Source organism: Gigantopelta aegis, chromosome 3 (assembly GCF_016097555.1).
Source record: "Gigantopelta aegis isolate Gae_Host chromosome 3, Gae_host_genome, whole genome shotgun sequence".
Classification (NCBI taxonomy): domain Eukaryota; kingdom Metazoa; phylum Mollusca; class Gastropoda; order Neomphalida; family Peltospiridae; genus Gigantopelta; species Gigantopelta aegis.
The window spans coordinates 19,235,473-19,256,756 of NC_054701.1; the positions used below are offsets into that span (position 1 = coordinate 19,235,473).

General features: G+C 38.0%; 2 protein-coding genes across 5 annotated transcripts in view; one reads left to right on the forward strand and one right to left on the reverse strand.

Annotated features, from left to right (window-relative positions):
- LOC121367646 (pre-rRNA-processing protein TSR2 homolog) overlaps window positions 1–13,364 on the reverse strand; it is a 43,993-nt gene extending 30,629 nt beyond the window's left edge. For 2 of the 4 annotated variants that reach the window (XM_041491937.1, XM_041491938.1), the window contains exon 1: window positions 13,051–13,364. The gene's annotated coding sequence lies outside the window, so the exon portion shown is untranslated. The remainder of the gene's footprint in view (window positions 1–13,050) is intronic. The other 2 variants (XM_041491939.1, XM_041491940.1) reach the window with 2 other exon arrangements.
- Window positions 2,388–12,175, forward strand: LOC121367647. Its single transcript, XM_041491943.1, has 4 exons — window positions 2,388–3,152; window positions 7,043–7,261; window positions 8,610–8,717; window positions 11,196–12,175. The coding sequence occupies exons 1-4, from the start codon at window positions 3,086–3,088 to the stop codon at window positions 11,351–11,353; spliced, it is 552 nt and encodes a 183-aa protein (XP_041347877.1). The 5' UTR covers window positions 2,388–3,085; the 3' UTR covers window positions 11,354–12,175.
- Window positions 13,365–21,284: the final 7,920 nt, after the last annotated feature.

Below are 21,284 nucleotides of genomic sequence, written 5' to 3' on the forward strand. Positions count from 1 at the left end.
CGGCACCTTTACCAAAGGCTCCTGTTCACGCACAGACGACGGGGACAAACACCCGTGGTGGATGGTGGACTTGAGGCAGACGATATTAGTCCTTACAGTTAAGGTTTACAACCGACTTGACTGCTGCAGTATGTATTGCGATTTTCGAGTTTTTATCAGAATAAATAAACGTGAGGCCTATTATTTAGGAATAGAGTTCACTCAATGTCTTGGTACATCTGATTAGCTTGATGTAATACAAAATTTTAATGACTCAGTGATATGTATAGACAATTTGAGTAATTTACAGAAAGCCAACTTTCTTTTTCTTTATTATTATAAAAAAATTTTATTATATTTTATTTTATTATATTTTATTTTACCAAATATAGCACTATTTACGTTATGTCATTGTACCAAGTTTCAGAACTATCCGATCAAAACTCTACGAGAAGACAGATTTTAATTTCCATTATTAAATTTCTAAATCTTTAGATGTCAGACTCTGAAAATGTTCAATGCTAAATTTTTAGTTTTAAAATATCTAAATTTCAAATTTTCTAAAATATCTCTTTATTAATCTCTATGTGTTACGTAACACTATTGTTATCATTGTAGATTTCTTCGCAAGAATACACAGCTATTACATTGTAATTTGACCTCTTTTTCTTTTTTGCGTTCAAGTCAAGGGATTCGAACTCACAGATGACTTAACTTGTACAATGTAAACAAGTACAACGCTTCAGCCCACGAAGCCTCTGTTATTTAAGACTTTAAACCTAATACTAGACGAAACAGCGAATATTTGATCGAATACTGAATCGGAAATAATAAATTACACGTTTAGTAGGCCTATCATGGTTAGATCTGAAAGGATCCTGTCGTTTTGAATTATTACATTTGCAAACATTTCTTGTTATTTTAACCAGTTTGTTCCGTCAAAACATATAAAATATTAGTAAATTCAGCAGTCACATTAATTTAGTGTGGGGTCTTTTTTAATGAATAATGGATTAATTTGGAAAATGCACTGGAAAGTGTGGATTCGTAAACATTAATCAACTCGAACCTATGGGGCTCGTAAATTATATTTCACGAATCCATACTTCATCATAGATTCTCCATTATTTAGATTGTGAAGACTGCTATTGTAAATCATTATACTAACTGTTCTCCAACAGGCGAGGCACTCGATAGAGATTCATGGAATCAACCACTATTTTACCAAATACCCATTCGACTTTGAGTTGTGCAGAGATACGGTCTTGTCGTTCAGATTTCAGAACTATCCAATCACAATTCTAGGATAAGACAGACTTTTTAAATTACATTTTCCATGTTTTTTTTTGGGTTTTTTTAAATTTTAAAGATTCACAAATTCAAAATATCTCTATTTATTTGTGAATGCTGTCCCTGAGAACTAGCATACTGAGTTTCAGAACAATCAAGAAGATAGACTTTCAAAGGAGTACACCTATCTGTGATATTTGTATTTTTGCACTGTTCTTTACACTGTGTTTTTATTTGACTATTGAATTTTCATATTGATGTGGTTCATCATTTAATGTTTTGCATTTACCATAGTTTGACACCCAATAGCTGATGTATTTTTCGTGCTGGGGTGTCGTTAAACATTCATTCATTCATTCAAAGGAGTAGGTATGATAGGGAAGATATTTGTCCCCCGACAAGATGTCAACATTCCATATATAGTTTTGTTCGACAGTCAACAATATGCTAGTTTTTAATTGTTGTCTTTTGTCTTTTGTGTTTTGTTGTGTTTTGCATATGAAGTGAATATGTGAAGATAAAATATCATTTCCTTATTTTTAGAAAACAAGAAAAAAAATCAGGGATTACGAGTCATAATTACAAAGTGCTTGACATTAAATAGCCGATGATTAATTAATCAAGGCGCTCTAGTGGTGTGGTTAAACAAAACAAACGTTTCGACATTTTTCACGTGAAAGACTTCACGACTTCGTTGTGGAAGTTTTACGATCCCTTGACGACACTTCACCTGGCGTGTGCGGTCAGCAAACATCAGCAGTACAGAAAACCGCCAACTTTCATTGTCGACTTAAAGGGCGGTACGTCCGGATCAGAAAGAGAAAGCTCGCGAATGATCGTGACGTCCTTACACTGTATGAGGTAGAAGTGAGAGGAGGGGAAACAGGTACATTAAATTAAGGGTTTAGTGGAAGTGGAAGTAGGGGAAACAGGTACACTAAATTAAGGGTTTAGTAGAAGTGAAAGGAGGGGAAACAGGTACACTAAATTAAGGATTTAGTAGAAGTGAAAGGAGGGGGAACAGGTACACTAAAGTAAGGGTTTAGTAGAAGTGAAAGGAGGGGAAACAGGTACACTAAATTAAGGATTTAGTAGAAGTGAAAGGAGGGGAAACAGGTACACTAAATTAAGGATTTAGTAGAAGTGAAAGGAGGGGAAACAGGTACACTAAATTAAGGGTTTAGTAGAAGGGTTTAGTGGAAGTGAAAGGAGGGGAAACAGGTACACTAAATTAAGGATTTAGTAGAAGTGAGTGGAGGGGAAACAGGAACACTAAATTAAGGGTTCAGTAGAAGTGAGAGGAGGGAAAACGGGTACACTAAATTAAGGGTTTAGTAGAAGTGAGTGGAGGGGAAACAGGTACACTAAATTAAGGATTTAGTAGAAGTGAGGGGAGGGGAAACAGGAACACTAAATTAAGGGTTCAGTAGAAGTGAGAGGAGGGAAAACGGGTACACTAAATTAAGGGTTCAGTAGAAGTGAGGGGAGGGGAAACGGGTACACTAAATTAAGGGTTTAGTAGAAGTGAGGGGAGGGGAAACGGGTACACTAAATTAAGGGTTTAGTAGGAGAGGAGAAGAAACAGGTGCACTAAATTAAGGCATAAAGGGACGGAGTCCTACACTATTAATTCTAACCACTTTCTCGTGTTGCAGATCCAGAGACTCACAACTGGGCCCTGGGAAAGCCAGCCAGCCAGTCATCGGACTACCGGAAAGTGGCGGACGCTGCCCACGTCGTCGATGGCGACTACAATGGCGAGTACTCCGACGGCCACTGTTCACATACAGCATTCGGGGACAAACACCCATGGTGGATGGTGGACTTAGAAGACACTCTACTGGTTAAAGAAGTCACAGTATTCAACCGTCAGGATTGTTGTCGTATGTACCTTAAGAGACATGTTCTAACTGAGACATCTTAGGCAGTTGGGACATTTTGGGCTTCTACAGACACGCTAGTGGTTGGAGGAGTCACATTATTCAACCATCTTGATTGTTGTAGTATGTACCGTAGTAGTCACACTATTAGTTAGAGGAGTCACAGTATTCAACCATCTTGATTGTTGTAGTATGTACCTTAGTAGTCACACTATTGGTTAGAGGAGTTACAGTATTCAACCGTCTTGATTGTTGTAGTATGTACCTTAGTAGTCACACTATTGGTTGGAGGAGTCACATTATTCAACCATCTTGATTGTTGTAGTATGTACCGTAGTAGTCACACTATTAGTTAGAGGAGTCACAGTATTCAACCATCTTGATTGTTGTAGTATGTACCTTAGTAGTCACACTATTGGTTAGAGGAGTCACAGTATTCAACCGTCTTGATTGTTGTAGTATGTACCTTAGTAGTCACACTATTGGTTAGAGGAGTCACAGTATTCAATCTTGATTGTTGTAGTATGTACCTTAGTAGTCACGCTATTGGTTAGAGGAGTCACAGTATTCAACCGTCTTGATTGTTGTAGTATGTACCTTAGTAGTCACACTATTGGTTAGAGGAGACACAGTATTCAACCGTCTTGATTGTTGTAGTATGTACCGTAGTAGTCACACTATTAGTTAGAGGAGTCACAGTATTCAACCATCTTGATTGTTGTAGTATGTACCTTAGTAGTCACACTATTGGTTAGAGGAGTGACAGTATTCAACCGTCTTGATTGTTGTAGTATGTACCTTAGTAGTCACACTATTGGTTGGAGGAGTCACATTATTCAACCATCTTGATTGTTGTAGTATGTACCGTAGTAGTCACACTATTAGTTAGAGGAGTCACAGTATTCAACCATCTTGATTGTTGTAGTATGTACCTTAGTAGTCACACTATTGGTTAGAGGAGTCACAGTATTCAACCGTCTTGATTGTTGTAGTATGTACCTTAGTAGTCACACTATTGGTTAGAGGAGTCACAGTATTCAATCTTGATTGTTGTAGTATGTACCTAGTAGTACGCTATTGGTTAGAGGAGTCACACCGTCTTGATTGTTGTAGTATGTACCTTAGGATTGGTTCACAGTATTCAACCGTCTTGATTGTTGTAGTATGTACCTTAGTAGTCACACTATTGGTTAGAGGAGTCACAGTATTCAACCGTCTTGATTGTTGTAGTATGTACCTTAGTAGTCACGCTATTGGTTAGAGGAGACACAGTATTCAACCGTCTTGATTGTTGTAGTATGTACCTTAGTAGTCACGCTATTGGTTAGAGGAGACACAGTATTCAACCGTCTTGATTGTTGTAGTATGTACCTTAGGAGTCACGCTACTGGTTAGAGGAGTCACAGTATTCAACCGTCTTGATTGTTGTAGTATGTACCTTAGGAGTCACGCTATTGGTTAGAGGAGTCACAGTATTCAATCTTGATTGTTGTAGTATGTACCTTAGTAGTCACACTATTGGTTAGAGGAGTCACAGTATTCAACCATCTTGATTGTTGTAGTATGTACCTTAGTAGTCACACTATTGGTTAGAGGAGTCACAGTATTCAACCATCTTGATTGTTGTAGTATGTACCTTAGTAGTCACGCTATTGGTTAGAGGAGTCACATATTCAACCATCTTGATTGTTGTAGTATGCACCTTAGTAGTCACGCTATTGGTTAGAGGAGTCACAGTATTCAATCTTGATTGTTGTAGTATGTACCATAGTAGTCACACTATTGGTTAGAGGAGTCACAGTATTCAGCCATCTTGATTGTTGTAGTATGTACCTTAGGAGTCACACTATTGGTTAGAGGAGTCAGTATTCAACCATCTTGATTGTTGTAGTGTGTACCTTAGGAGTCACGCTATTGGTTAGAGGAGTCACAGTATTCAATCTTGATTGTTGTAGTATGTACCTTAGTAGTCACACGATTGGTTAGAGGAGTCACAGTATTCAACCGTCTTGATTGTTGTAGTATGTACCTTAGTAGTCACACTATTGGTTAGAGGAGTCACAGTATTAACCATCTTGATTGTTGTAGTATGTACCTTAGTAGTCACACTATTGGTTAGAGGAGTCACAGTATTCAACCATCTTGATTGTTGTAGTATGTACCTTAGTAGTCACGCTATTGGTTAGAGGAGTCACATATTCAACCATCTTGATTGTTGTAGTATGCACCTTAGTAGTCACGCTATTGGTTAGAGGAGTCACAGTATTCAATCTTGATTGTTGTAGTATGTACCTTAGTAGTCACACTATTGGTTAGAGGAGTCACAGTATTCAGCCATCTTGATTGTTGTAGTATGTACCTTAGGAGTCACACTATTGGTTAGAGGAGTCACAGTATTCAACCATCTTGATTGTTGTAGTATGTACCTAGTCCAAAATAACTAGGATAGCAGGGGTGTTTTTTTAATAATTAAACAAAATAACTACCAGGATACAGTTATACGGTCTGTGTCCAGGCAGACTGAGCGGGAAAATGTTCACCTGATTAGTTCTTGCGCTTCACGTTAAACTAAACTGAAAACCAGTCAAATAGTTCGCGAACATTAGCGTCGCTGGCCGTCTCTAAACGCAGGGGTAGAGTCTTCTTCATCTAGGATTTTTTTTTTTTTTTTAAAGAACACCTTAAACTAAAAAAGTGTACATTTTTCTATTTTCTGAAAGTCCAGTGATAATCACGTATGTGCATATCGTATTATCGGATACTATAACTATCTTACTATGTTGGTAATATAACAACGTAGGATGCTGTCACACGATTATACTCGAGTGGTTACAGAACAGTTATCCCAGTAGTAAGGTTAATCTATGGTTTATGATAGGCCGAATTTATGAAACCTTGTTTTTTTTTTTTACTTTCTTCTTTCTTTATTGTCTTCCTTAAATATGAATGCTTAAGCTTTAGAAAGTTGTTACACGCGTATAAGACAACAGGGTTTGTAATATGTTAAGGATATATTTCTTACAAAACCATAAAGGATGCCTCAGTGAACGCAAAAGGACACACAAAGCCTCAGATCAACAACGCCAAACTCTACTGCAACTATTCGGACATGTTTTCATGTGACCGGCCTCGGTGGCGTCGTGGTTAGGCCATCAATCTACAGGCTGGTAGGTACTGGGTTCGGATCCCAGTCGAGGCATGGGATTTTTAATCCAGATACCGACTCCAAACCCCGAGTGAGTGCTCCGCAAGGCTCAGTGGGTAGATGTAAACCACTTGCACCGACCAGTGATCCATAACTGGTTCAACAAAGGCCATGGTTTGTGCTATCCTGCCTGTGGGAAGCGGAAGCGCAAATAAAAGATCCCTTGCTGCTAATCGAAAAGAGTAGCCCATGTAGTGGCGACAGCGGGTTTCCTCTTAAAATATGTGTGGTCCTTAACCATATGTTTGACGCCATATAACCGTAAATAAAATGTGTTGAGTGGTGCGTCGTTAAATAAAACATTTCTTTCTTTTCTTTGTTTTCATGTGTATTGAAAATGAGAGCTCGGGGTAAGGTCTTCACGAGTACTCGGGAACGGCCCGAGTCTAGCAAGTCCGTTGATAGGACTCGAGTACCCGTGCAAGAAAGAGCACTCTCATTTAATGACGTGTTTAAAGGTCTTTTTTCCATATGCTTGCCGCAGTTACGTTATACGGCTATGAGACATGGAGGAAAAACAAAAGTCGAATTTGTGAAATACAATAGTTTATTATACAATGGCTTGATTTGGCATGATTTGGCATCATTATCATCTAGTGTAAGAGTCGGGTACTTGGGTCCCGGTCGAGTTTGACCGTCGAGTACTCGAGTCCAATATTTTGGACTCATGTGGAGGTTTTTGTTTCAGGTGAACGACTCCACGACTTCTACGTTGAAGTTTTAAAGGACCCTAAGGAGACTTCGCCTGCCTTGTGTTATCACCAAGTATCAGCAGTAGAGGAGTCAGCCTCCTTTGTTTGTCCAAAACCATTGGAGGGGCGGTACGTCCGGATCAGGAAAGATAACCTCTTGCAAAAAAATGACGTCCTTACGCTGTGTGAAGTAGAGGTGAAGGCAAGGAAACCAGGTACGCGAAGCAGACGTGTAAACGGTTAAAGTGTGTGTTGTTTAGCGCCTCCAGTAAAGCACACTGACTAAACATCGGCTAGTTGATGTCAAACATTTAATTTGATAATTCGGACACGTTGCCTTCAGAGGAACTCCATTACATCCAAATAATTTCAGGTACTACTATTTTATAAAATGTTATTGTAACAAAATCCAGTAAGGGCAACCGACAAATTAACACGTGACGTGACCGTCTGAATTTGAATTACATCTTCATATGACTTCTGTGCAAAGTTTTAAAATATACTTACCTTGATTTATGTATTGCATTATACTTTTCCCACACTGCTCCTTACACTGTGGTTTTACATAAGTATATATAAATAATATCTTCATATACTTACCATTTGTGACACCCAATAGCCGATGTGTATTTGTATGCTGGGGTGTCATTCATTCTATATCAGCAAATAGCTAGCTGCTGTTCTCATGAATACACAAAGGATAGTTTGCATATGTTTACATTATTCGCCAAGGATTCTCGAGGCAACCATTGTTTACTCCCGAGTGGCAGCACATTACCATGTTCATATCCACGAGTTAATTATGCAAATCTGAACGACAAAACCGTAATACATATATGATTCGAGCAGCATCTCTGCACAATACAAAGTCGAATAGACAGTTTGCAAAATAGTTGTTGATTCCTTGAATTTCTGTCTAATGATTCGTCTATAAGAGGACAGCCAGCAAACATTATATCCCCCCCCCCACCCCCAGACACCCCCCCCCCCCAAAAAAAAAAAAAAAAAAAAAACCGCCAAACAAAACACACCATATGTGGAATCGATGAATTTGTAGTTGGCCTATTTGTCAAAAAATTGTGTTTTAAAATAGCAAAATATGGCACTTGTAACTCTGATAATGCATATTTTAACCCTGTTAAGTAACCAATTGATTACGAAATTATGGCTGCATCACGTAAGACCCGAAACTCTCAGAATAATTCTAAAAGTTCCAATAAAGCTCATAATAATGCATTAACGCTTTACCTTTATTGATTTATTTCTTATGGTTGTATTATTTTAATGTGTATTTTTCCTTCCAATAAAGCTCATAATAATGCATTAACGCTTTACCTTCATTGATTTATTTCTTATGGTTGTATTATTTTAATGTGTGTTTTTCCTTCCAATAAAGCTCATAATAATGCATTAACGCTTCACCTTCATTGATTTATTTCTTATGGTTGTATTATTTTAATGTGTGTTTTTCCTTCCAATAAAGCTCATAATAATGCATTAACGCTTTACCTTTACTGATTTATTTCTTATGGTTGTATTATTTTAATGTGTGTTTTTCCGCAGTCTGCCAAAAAGAATACGACAAAATAGTAGAAACTCAGCTGGCGAAGTGGTGCAGTAGTTATTTCGTGAGGTCTTTATGCCGGTTAACATGTGCAATTTGCCGTCAAGGTATGTTTACAAATACATGTATTAATATCAGAATCATTAAACAATATCCCATTCCAGCAAAGCATTTAAGTGTTTTTGTTTTAATTTTGGGTTGAAAAGGCGCGGGGGGGGGGGGGGGGGGGGGGGGGGGAGTGGGGGGGGGGGGCTTGTCAATAATTTCGGTTTGGCTTGACGTAAATAAAATAAAAAACTCTTTTAAAAATAAAACAAATGTGCACATGCATTGTATCGTCAAGATATTGATAAAATGTAAAACATATTTTTAAAAACCACAAAAAAAAAAAAAAACCCCAGTCAGTCGGACATCTCCATTGCGTGAGTGAAGAAATTGCGACTGCCATTATTACAGTATACGCAAATCTCTAATCTACTGTGTGTTTTGTGTAACTGAGGTGAAATTAAGAACGAGTTTCAAGCTATATTTTACTCTTTTGACAATGATTATAGACTTTCATAAATATGTATTAAGAAATATAGAATCCATCCGACTGTTTTTAAATTGATATGAACTTTATTATCTATATTCTAATAATGTAAATGAATTATGTAAGTTACGAAACATTTATTCAAAATGTTTAAACGAAAAGAATCTACAATTGCATAGTTTGTGGCAGTGTCAATTTCGAATTTTTTGACAACCTGTCAAATACAGTGTCTATGATACACACTTTTCTAAATCTGATTCTACAGACTTTTAGTTTGACCATTTCTGATTCACTTCTGACATTAAACTTGTTGGTGCCTAGTACAAACACCACAAGACGAAACCCGACGCCTCTTAATTACAGATTCACCATGTTATAGATAGGGGCGTCGGGTTGTAGGCCTTACTAAACACTGACATGAATAAGTCGAAAATGATTAAAAACTAAAGGTCTGCGGCGTCAGAGTTAGAACACTGTATGCATTGTTTGGACACAGTATGGTGACAATTTGGTCGCCGGGAATTGACAGACTTCAGTATTGAAATTTAATATTCTTTCCAATAAACAAAAAAAGGTTGGGATAGAGGACACTGGGGCATGTGTCAAAGAACTCGTTTTTGTGTCGGATGGAATATGAGACTTTGCCCTTGTCTTCTTTTTGAGCCATTCTCATTTGGAAGTAAAGTAATATTATATAGTTTTGTAGGAGGCAGGAGGAGCTGCAATAATATCATGGAAAATAAATTCCTGACTTGGTGAATTTTAAAAGCTTTGGTGTCGTACATTGATAGACATCAAAGATGCCTGCTTAACAGAATCGGTGCAACGTTCTATCAAACAAAAGTATATGAGGGAATTTGATTAACTAATGGGTTTTTCATAACCAAGAAACATGTTTGAAATCTAGATCAACTAACTTACTTCTCTGATTAACCCTTTTTCTTCTATAATCACTTTAGTTTTAATATCGGATGGAATAAAATTCATCAATGTAATTTTAATGAACACGTTATTCCACACCTAGATGTATATTTTAAAGTGATTTTTTCATCATCATACCTCATTAAGAAATGACAGTCTTAACTCTGGAAGGGTCATTCCTGACTTTACAGACATTTAAACATGCCCCCGGCTAATAAGGCTTTTTATGAATAAAATTGGATATTAATTACATTTTCATGCTTAGAATATTAATGTTTGTACACAATGTGTTTCTGGTATTCCTAATGTTTATAGTAGCTTAAACTAGATTTAAAAAAATAATAATAATACATGTACAAAATTATTGAAGCCAAAATCTAGTTTGAGTTGCTGATTAGAATTTTTGGGTCTGGTGTTGACTAGTTTTGAAATATGCCCACTGGAGCTAATGGAGTTTATGATATGTGTGTATTTACAGGAAGCCCGAACTGTGGTAATAAATACGATCGGCTTTGTAAATACTGGAGCTAATGGGGTTTATGATATGTGTGTATTTACAGGAAGCCCGAACTGTGGTAATAAATACGATCGGCTTTGTAAATACTGGAGCTAATGGGGTTTATGATATGTGTGTATTTACAGGAAGTCCGAACTGTGGTAATAAATACGATCGGCTTTGTAAATACTGGAGCTAATGGGGTTTATGATATGTGTGTATTTACAGGAAGCCCGAACTGTGGTAATAAATACGATCGGCTTTGTAAATACTGGAGCTAATGGGGTTTATGATATGTGTGTATTTACAGGAAGCCCGAACTGTGGTAATAAATACGATCGGCTTTGTAAATACTGGAGCTAATGGGGTTTATGATATGTGTGTATTTACAGGAAGTCCGAACTGTGGTAATAAATACGATCGGCTTTGTAAATACTGGAACTAATGGAGTTTATGATATGCGTATTTACAGGAAGCCCGAACTGTGGTAATAAACAGGATCGGCTTTGTAAATACTGGAGCTAATGGGGTTTATGATATATATGTATTTACAGGAAGCCCGAACTGTGGTAATAAACACGATCGGCTTTGTAAATACTGGAACTAATGGGATTTATGATATGTGTGTATTTACAGGAAGCCCGAACTGTGGTGATAAACACGATCGGCTTTGTAGATACTGGCCACGTCGATCAAGGCACGACGCACAGCAAGTCTTTTGTGCCGATGCAACTAAACGACAGACCTGCTCAACAATATGTACCATTGATTTTAGAGAAGAAACCAGGTATTAGAGGAGCATTGCAATTACTGCCTTATGGGGACATGGGATCAGAAGGGCACCGCGACAATTTCGAGGACAAATCAGGACAAATACGGGAAATAAAGAACTTTTTATGGAGCATGAACGAAAAACGAAAAATAATATATAATATATTATATTAAGATATAAGGATCTATTTTATGAAAAGTTTTGTTCATTTGTTGTTTTTACACACACACACACACACACACACACACACACACACACACACACATTTCTCAAATATGCCTTAAAGGCCATAAATAGATAATTATAAGAATTAGTTACAGAGCTAAATTTGGTGTTTAAATGTTTGGAACAATAAACCTTATGTTAATAAATAATGTATGTGGCAACAATGTAGTTAATGTTTACCAACAATGGCGAAATGTGCAGAAAAACATCAAAACTTAATTTTCATTTGACAGTTGGTGTACAAAAGTGCCTAATATTTCTAAACCTCAATTATATCTTGTATATCTATATCGGAAATTGTCTTGATATTAGTACATTTAGTATTAACAGTATTACAGCACAGACGAAGAGCTGACGATCGCTATAAAATGAATAACTTACAGTTAAAATGTCTGGCGGTGAAGAGTTAGTAGTGACATACTGAATTTTATGAGGATATCGGCGGCAGAAAGAAAAACAAAACAGCATGCAATTAAATAAAATAAAAAAACACAACAAAAAACCCACAAAACAACCCCAATACCATTCACAACATGTAGCTAGGTTACAGTAGACCTGGCTCACGGTGTCCTAATTGTAAGGCTAATTGATGATCCTGCAATAAAGAATGTCCATTCGATGTACAAGACTTGTTTTATAATCAGTGCTGAATGACAAATGACACGATGGCATATAGCTGGTATGCCATCCAGCCCTAGTATGTTTTTTATATATAAAACAAGGTTACAGTGTGCTTAGTGTTAAAATAAAACTGTCCGTTTCGAAATTTCTTACCACTATATGTTTGTTACTAGTAATTATGCAATTTTTTATATGGTTACAACTGGCAGTAGTAGATGTAGGATTTTTCTAGGGAGTAGGTGCAACACTTAAAAAGGGAACCTACTACAGTATACAAAATACCTCTAACATGAATTATCTATATAGTTCCACACAAATACCAAGATGGCCACTGTATACATGTTCTCCACTAACAAGCAATAAATGCATTTATCGGCTAATCACTGGATTTTTCGGGACACTTCGAATGCTTCCCTAATCACGCCTACTTTTTTCGCCAACATCTTTGCTATGTGCCTATCGCCCCATAAAACGACAGTCTTGGTGTCTCCTCCCAATGTGAGTGCTCACCCCACCCCCGTATAAAATCCTGGCTACGCAAATACCCACAACCTGTGTAGCGGTTAAACCACTGTACTTAAGATTAATAGGTACTGGGTTCGCATCCTGGTACCGGCTCCCACCGTGACCCAGAGCGAGTTTAACGATGCAATGGGTTGATATATTATGTAAGGCCACTACATCGACTTCTCTCTCACTAACCGCTAACAATTAACCGCTAACCCACTGTTCTGGATGTGTACCTAGGAAAAAAACCGTAAGTGACTATAAGCACGAACATAACTACAAACAAATAAACAATGCCTATGTATCCAACACCCTACTTCATCGGTCCTGATAAACAAATAATTATACAAACAATCAAACACTTACCTCTATTGGTATATGCACTCAACATTGGCAGAAAATAAATGGCTAAGTACTGAATAGCACAAGAGTTAGATGACGTTATTAGGTAGTAATAGTAGTAGACGTTTAAAATAAATATGCTTATAAATGTAGTTTTTAAAATATTCAAAAGAATGTACGTAGTATCGCTTCGACATCAATAAGCATATTAAAACGTCATAGCATTGTTGACGTCATAAAAGGAATGTTGGCGTTTTTATGGTGACGTCTTTGGAAATTTTCGTAACTTAATGGACAATGGCGAAATGCCATTGAAACGCGCAGTTCCAGCTCTCCACCCCCTGGATCCACGCCTGACCAAAAAAACAACAACAACAAAAACAAAAACAAACCACCCAAAGAAGAAGAATGAATGAATGAATGAATGAATGTTTAACGACACCCCAGCACGAAAAATACATCGGCTATTGGGTGTCAAACTATGGTAATGCAAACAAATATAAGAATTCAAGATTGAAATAAAAATAGTGTAAAGAACTGTGCAAAAATACAAATATCACAGATAAATACTGACTTTACTCAAAATTTCTATTTTGTGCTGTATTGGCCATTCTCAAAGAGAATGTTACACCCCTGCACCACGGTGAGGTTACAGCACGTGCAGGGGCCAAAGAAGAAGAAGAAGAAGAAGAAGAAGAACTAGGCACAGTAATAATCAATTGTTCGTCACCGGCAGGACTGATGATGCAAAACATATAAAATACATAGAAATATTCATGCATAAAAATAACAGCCAGTTACTTGTCAAATCCAAAATGTAGCATCACGTCTTAACCTGTGGGTCATCCTTATTGGATGTTTCAATAATATAAATTTGAAGAACAAAGAGTAAATACAATTATTGGGATGCATTTTTGTCTTGTATAACCTTTACACTTCAAAAGAAAAATGAATATTTTGGTCATCATGAAACTTTAAGACTTCCGCTTCTAATGAATGTATCTTAAAGCTGCAATTTCTGGGATTATATGCATCATTTAATCACTTAGAATACGCCATGCTTTTCGTCTACACCGGCGGGAGTCTGTCATCCGTTATGAAATACACAAAGGGGAAAAAGTGGATGTACTATAATTTTAAAAATAATTTCTTATTTAGGTGTTTGCTCAATTTGTATAATAATGTACAGCATCTCTTTTAGTGCAATATGTGTAGCTACTGTGCCTAGATGAATAACACATTTAGGGGTGACAACATTACACACACACACAGAGAGAGAGAGAGAGAGAGAGAGAGAGAGAGAGAGAGAGAGAGAGAGAGAGAGAGAGAGAGAGAGAGAGAGAGAGAGAGAGAGAGAGAGACAGACAGAGAGACAGAGAGAGAGAGAGCATACATAGAATAAAAATGGACAGAATAGTAATATATATATATATATATATATATATATTTCGCGTCGCTCTTGTTGATTTTTTAAACAAATAGCAACGAGTTCTAGAAATGGGGCCTTTCGGTCAATGACAAGAAATTAATAAAATGATAATTGCAGAGATGAATGGGGGAATGTATAAAGACGCTACCATGTATTCAAGTAAATTAGCTCCATTGTAGATTAACAGATAAGCTCAACATGTCGATCATTATCTTGCAAACATTTAATACACACACGCACGCATACATACACACACACAGACAGACAGACATACAGACATACATACATACATACATATATATATATATATATATTTGTACCACATTTTGGTATCGGTTCATTTGATCTTTCCCGTTGTGTATCCTAGAGTCGATCCCGTCGGCGGACCTGTTGGGCTATTTCTCGTTCCAGCCAGTGCACCGCGACTGGTAAATCAAAGGCCGTGATATGTGCTATCCTGTCTGTTGGATGGTGCATATAAAACATCCTTACTACCAATGAACGTATCATTTTCAGTCCTATTTAGTTTGAGACAGCTAATTTTGAATTAGTTTTCCTTCACATCAATGTATCGCCCAATAATTGTTTTTCAGTTCATACTCCACATTTACCCACTATCTGTTGTGCAAGTATTTCAACAAACTGGGTCTCTCACCACTTGCAGTTTGGTCCTTTCTCCCAGTTATGATATCGATAGAGGACATACACTGTATCCATTTCTGAAAAGTCCATGGAATATAATTAGTGTTTTTGCCAGAAAGAAATGTTTGGGTATGGCGCTATGGAATGGAATGCAACCACAGTCAACAGGGGGTATTGGTAGCCTCCCCCAGAAAGAAAATTGGCTTACGTTTAGGGTTAGGATTAAGAAACTCGTACAGTAATAATTAATTTTGTCAAAAAGTTTGCCCTGCTTTGATTGGCTGATAGTGTACAGCCTTCTCTCTTGGAATCGCCATTGCTGCAGAAGAAAATGTACGGTCTCCTATACAAGAAAACTGTTGACTTTGTTTAAACAAGTACGTTTTATTTATTACAAAGGAACCGTGTACTTTTGAGAAGATATAGATTAATTTTATCCATTGAGATCGTGTGTTAGGGAGCGCACTAGTTAGTTCTGCACTTGAAAAATTTGAAATGGCAGAACCATTCCGAGTACTTCGCGTCATGTCCTGGTTCTTGGGCACAGCTTGGTGAGGCATCTCGGGAAATATGCAGCAGAATCGCCCGAGAGCAAGAACTTCGGTCTTCTGAGGGATCGGGTTACGTTTCACGGCGTTTCGGGCGGAACAGTTCCCTTGATCGGCTCCCAGCTGGGTGTAGTGCGAACATTGAAACCACAGGTTACTACAGATTGGGGGTAATGATTTAAGCAAACTCACTGTTCATGGGCGGATCCAGGAAATATTTTTTAGGGGGGGACCAAAAAAGAAGGGCACATTGACTCGTCAAAAGGGCACCTTACTACAAGTTTTGATATTTACAATTAATATGAATTCCTACAGTTCTACGTCATAATATACTAGCAATAATGAAGTAAATTGGCGTCACTCGCGTTAGAACCTCAACGGGGCCCCATTGAGACTCAATAACACAGACACATATCTGCAAGCTTGCGCATGTACACGAAAATCTTGATTTCATGTATCTACAATATAATTATTGTTTACTTAAAAAAAAAAAAATTCTACAAACAAAAAGGGCACTTGGACATTTTGAGGGCACTTGAACAATTTTTTTGGGGGGACGCGTCCCCCTGGTCCCCCCCTTGGATCCGCCCATGCTGTTACGCCCCAAATGGTAGTACAAGGCATTTGTGAGTTGGTAACAAATCTGGTGAGTTGGTAACAAAAATGATGTTAACGTAGAGGTTTACAATGACAGAGTAATGACAGCAAACAAAGAATTATCAAAACAGCCAAATTTTAAATTCTGGCCACATGCTCGCATGGGTAACGTCTTTTATTTGTATAAACCAGATGGTGTTCATTTTAAAAATCAAAAACCTTACTATCGATCTGTAAAAGGGGCAGTGCTCTTTGGCCTAAAACACTTATCATGATATGTTTGCAACTCAATAAACATTGTTATGATTGTATTATAGAGACATCCAGTTATTAAGTATGTAGAGGAGCTGTAAGAATATACATATTTATCTATTTACAGAATAAGGATAACAATAATGACGATAATAAATAATTAAATAGCTAAAATATTTTTTAAATAATAATAAATAAAACTAAAATAATAATAATAATTATTAAATTTAAAAAAAAAAGAAGAAAGAATAATATAAATAATTAAAAAAAAAAAAATATATATATATATAATAAAAAAATAAAAATAAAAAAAATAAAAAAAATAAAGGAGTTAAAAAAAATAAAAAATAATAATAATAATAAGAAGAAAAAAGATAATAATAAATAATGATCAATTTTTGTGCTGGTTCCCTCTCTTGGATTTTTATTACAGATATAATGCCGCCAAAGCGAACAGCAGCTTTGGCAACCAGAGCTGTCCAAAGTAAAGCAGCTAAAAGAGCCAAAGCTCCCAGGACGACTTTGTCGGAAGAGACGCCCAGCGGCTCAACACAGGAATCTGTCCCAGTCACGCTAGCTATGTCGTCGCAGGAACTGAAGACACTCATTCAAGAAGCCTTTAGCCAAGGAGTTTCAGCAGCCAAACAACAGCTGCAGGGAGCAGTGCCAGTAGCATCAGAAGCTGCCGCCATAGAAGTATTGGAGCCAGGCCCAGCACCCACACAGGAAGCTGCACAAGCAGAACAGTCAGACAATATTATTAGTACGTGTGTGGTTCCAGCGTTGTCGCTGACATTACCTTCCGGGTTAGGGGAGCAGTCCCAACCTTCAGACTTCAGGTCAACGACAGTACCACTGGTAGACCAAGTATGTGAAAAGGTCAAACAAAACATTTGGGCTGACCAGTATGTCGATATGGCCACAATTTCGGACACAGGATAAATTTGAGTTCTATCACATGTCAGTTGCTGAAGGTGGGGACGGCTCCCCATCCATCCAATGGGTACCAAATAAACGGGTAAAACATTTAACAATTGAGCAGTGGACAACCAACTTTCACATTTTTATGGCAGTATACTGCCAGAGAAACCCTGGGGAGGTTGAAAATATGCTGAAATACTTGACAACAGTTAGAAAGCTGGCCTTGAGAAATGGGGACTGGTGTTCGTATGATCAGTCATTTAGGCGGTTAAAAGCAAACAATGCATCCTTGAAGTGGCATCAAGTAGAATGGGAATTGTGGTCGGATTCACTAAGTGCAGTCAGTAAGCCCTCACTCGAATCCCGCCCCAAGTGTTATTGCTAGAAAATCATGCAAGGTCGTTTTTATGCAGGGTGCAGGTTTTCTCATGCTTGTCACAAATGTGGGGAGTCACACATTCCATCTCTGTGCCAACAGGCAAATACTCGATTGGTACATTCTCCAAATGTCCCAACATTGCATAATTTTCGATTTCGACCACAAGTTGGTCGATTTCCCTTCCCATCAGTCAGACCAGGACATTTCAATGCCAGCCCAAGGGGTTTCTCTGGCAGATCAAGTCGTTACTCCAGTTAAGCCTGATAAATTGTTGTCACTGCTGCAAGGATACGATGTAGATAAAATAACATATTTAGTCAATGGCTTTAAATATGGGTTTCATATTTCAGTAAATAACTTGAATCCAAGTCAATCCTGCAGCAATCTGAAATCAGCAATGGAGATGCCGTTAATTGTCGAATCGAAAATAAAAGATGAACTATCAAATAATCGTATTGCGGGCCCCTTCGTAAAGCCACCATTTACAAATCTACACCTTAGCCCATTAGGTATAATTGCAAAAAAGACCCCGGGCAAATATCGTATGATTCACCACTTGAGCTACCCAAAGGGTAATTCAGTGAATGATGGCATTTCAGAAGAGTTTTCTAAAGTAACCTACTCCAACATACAATATGCCATCTCATTGATCAAAAAGGTAGGAATCGGCAGTTACTTAGCAAAAGCAGACGTTGAATCTGCATTTCGGATCGTACCTATTCATCCTTCACACCATTATCTGTTGGGTTTTCGTTGGAAGGACAAATATTACTACGATAGGAGTCTCCCCATGGGTCTTTCAGAAAGCTGCAGGATTTTTGAGGAAATTAGTAAAGCAATGGAGTGGGCTGTAATTCACAAAGGTCAGGCTTCTGCTGTAACTCATGTCTTGGATGATTTTCTTTTTGTTGAAAGTACAGAAGCTCTGTGCAAACAAGTTTTCCAAAAGTTTGAGCAAATGTGCAAGGCCATAGGCATACCATCAGCACCTGACAAGTCGATGGGTCCCTTACAAGTTCTACCCTTTTTAGGCATTACACTGGACACCATAAAATCAGAATCAAGACTTCCAAAAGACAAATTAGAAAGATGCCATCATCTTTTAAACAAATATAAACAATGTCACAAAGTTTCTCTAAGAGATATGCAAACCCTAATTGGAACACTGTCATTTGCAACATCTGTTATTCGACCTGGCCGAACCTTTCTTCGCAGGCTAATAGATTTGACAATTGGTATAAAGAAACCATTTCACTGTATGAGCAGACATGGCTATGTGGGGAAATATTTTGGACAACTTTAATGGCAGTACCTTTTTTGTTCATGAGCACTGGTTGAGTTCTGTTCACCTACATCTCTTTACAGATGCATCCTTGATGGGTTTTGGGGCAGTCTTTGGAAACGGTGGTTATATGGGGAATGGGTCATATCGGCTAAAACCCATCACATAATAGTACTAGAACTTTATCCCATTGTTACTGCAGTTCTTACATGGGGCAGTCTTCTAAAAAATCACTGTATTGTTTGGCACACCGATAACCAAGCCTTAGTACACATCATTAACAAACACACATCTAAAGATTATGCGTTTACTCCGTAGGTGCGTTTTATCTCGTATGCATTATAACATAGTTTTTAAGGCACAGCATGTTCCTGGCGTAGAAAACTCCCTGGCTGATGCGTTATCTCGTTTACAGGTCAACAAGTTCAGAGTATTGCATCCTTCAGCGGATATACAGCCCACTCCAGTACCGCTGACAGCAGATCAGACGGCCTTACTGCCACTCTCGAAAACCTCCTGAGAGCATTCTTAGCGGGATAAATATAACAGATCGTGGAATAATTTCTCGATATTCTCAAAAACGGTGTTGAACAGACAGGCAGTATTACCAGTTCCACACCAAAATATTGCACTTTATGTTGCTTATGCCCATAATAAACATATGGCCTCATCCACTATTACATCACATTTATCAGCATTGTCATATATGCACAAGCTGGCAGGTTACGAGACCCTACAAAACAATTTATAGTAAGGAGGTCTTTACAAGGCGCCCTCAAGCTTCGACCCTCTTATGACATTCGTCTACCTATTACGGAAGTCATCCTTGCCAAACTAGTCCACGCCTTACAGTTTATGGTATGCAATCCTTATGACAGACTACTGTTTAGTTCAATTTTTACAGCTGCATTTTTCTGCCTGGCAAGGATTGGGGAATTGGTCTCTTCCAGTCAAGCACAACAAGCAAAGGTCCTTCAAATTAAAGATATTTCATTTTCTTGTAAGAACACATTGATAAATGATATGTTTGTTACATTCCAGCATTTTAAGCATCATTTCTCAGGCATGCCACATTGCATAACTGTCTGTCCACACAATGACGTTAATATTTGTCCAATTACGTCAATGAAAAAATACTTGGCTGTCCGAGGACAGACAGTAAGGTGTTTATTTTTAACTAAGCAGTCAACCCCAGTATGTCGTCAAGAATTTAGTTTGGTCCTGAAGCGAGCACTCGTATTTTATGGTCTAGACGTTTCTCGTTATAAAGCGCATAGTTTTCGAATTGGAGGAGCCACGGCTGCGACAGCACAGGGATTTTCGGATGCCCAGATTCGGCTGCTTGGTCGCTGGAAGTCTGATGCTTTCAGGAGGTATATCAGAGAACCACCTCTGCTCTGATGTATTAAGAGCCAGTTAGGCAGTATCTAGTCTCAAGCTGGTGTGGCGGGGGTCCACAGATTCGAGGCTAGATAATTTTGTATATAATTTAGGATAGAGACTTTACTCGATAGTTAGCAATGATGCATGCGCATATAGCTAGATATGTATTTGTTACTTATTTAGTCAGGCAAGGGAGTATACATTCATCACCACAGTTCTTTGGTGCTGGTCTGGTGTGGCAGGGGTCCCCAGGTCCAGGATCAGAGGGTGGTGTTGGGGGTACAGACAAATAAAAATATACTTCCAAGTGACATTTGTGTACAGTTTATGAGTTGGTTATAAATGTAGAAATTGGATTATTGCGGCAATACGTCGTTGACATTTTGCTGCAGCTTGGGTGGCGGATGACCCCGTCACACATTTGGGGTCATTTTGGCTCTTTTGAGGCCACTCACCTTCACTCAATATTGTTTCATGAACATTTAACATGTTATCAATTTCATTATGTCAAAAAGGACAGTGAACATAACAACGGCCGCCTAAATAGTTACCGGGCGAGCCAAATTTCATGCCAGTACTTGTCTATGTTCTCTGTTATATAGTTCTATTGAGTGAACAAGCATCGCTGCAGCAAGAGGCGGTAATAAAGGTTGAACTATTGTTAACGGGATTACAGTTAAGACACAGGGGATCTCAGGTGCAGGGTTAGGACCAAGCAGCAGAAAAATATTATTTCTACAGACTCACTTTCGTGTCTCCAGGCATTACAGTATATGAAGCTGGAGCATCGCTTGCTTGGTATGGTGATACGAAAGTGTGTCTTTT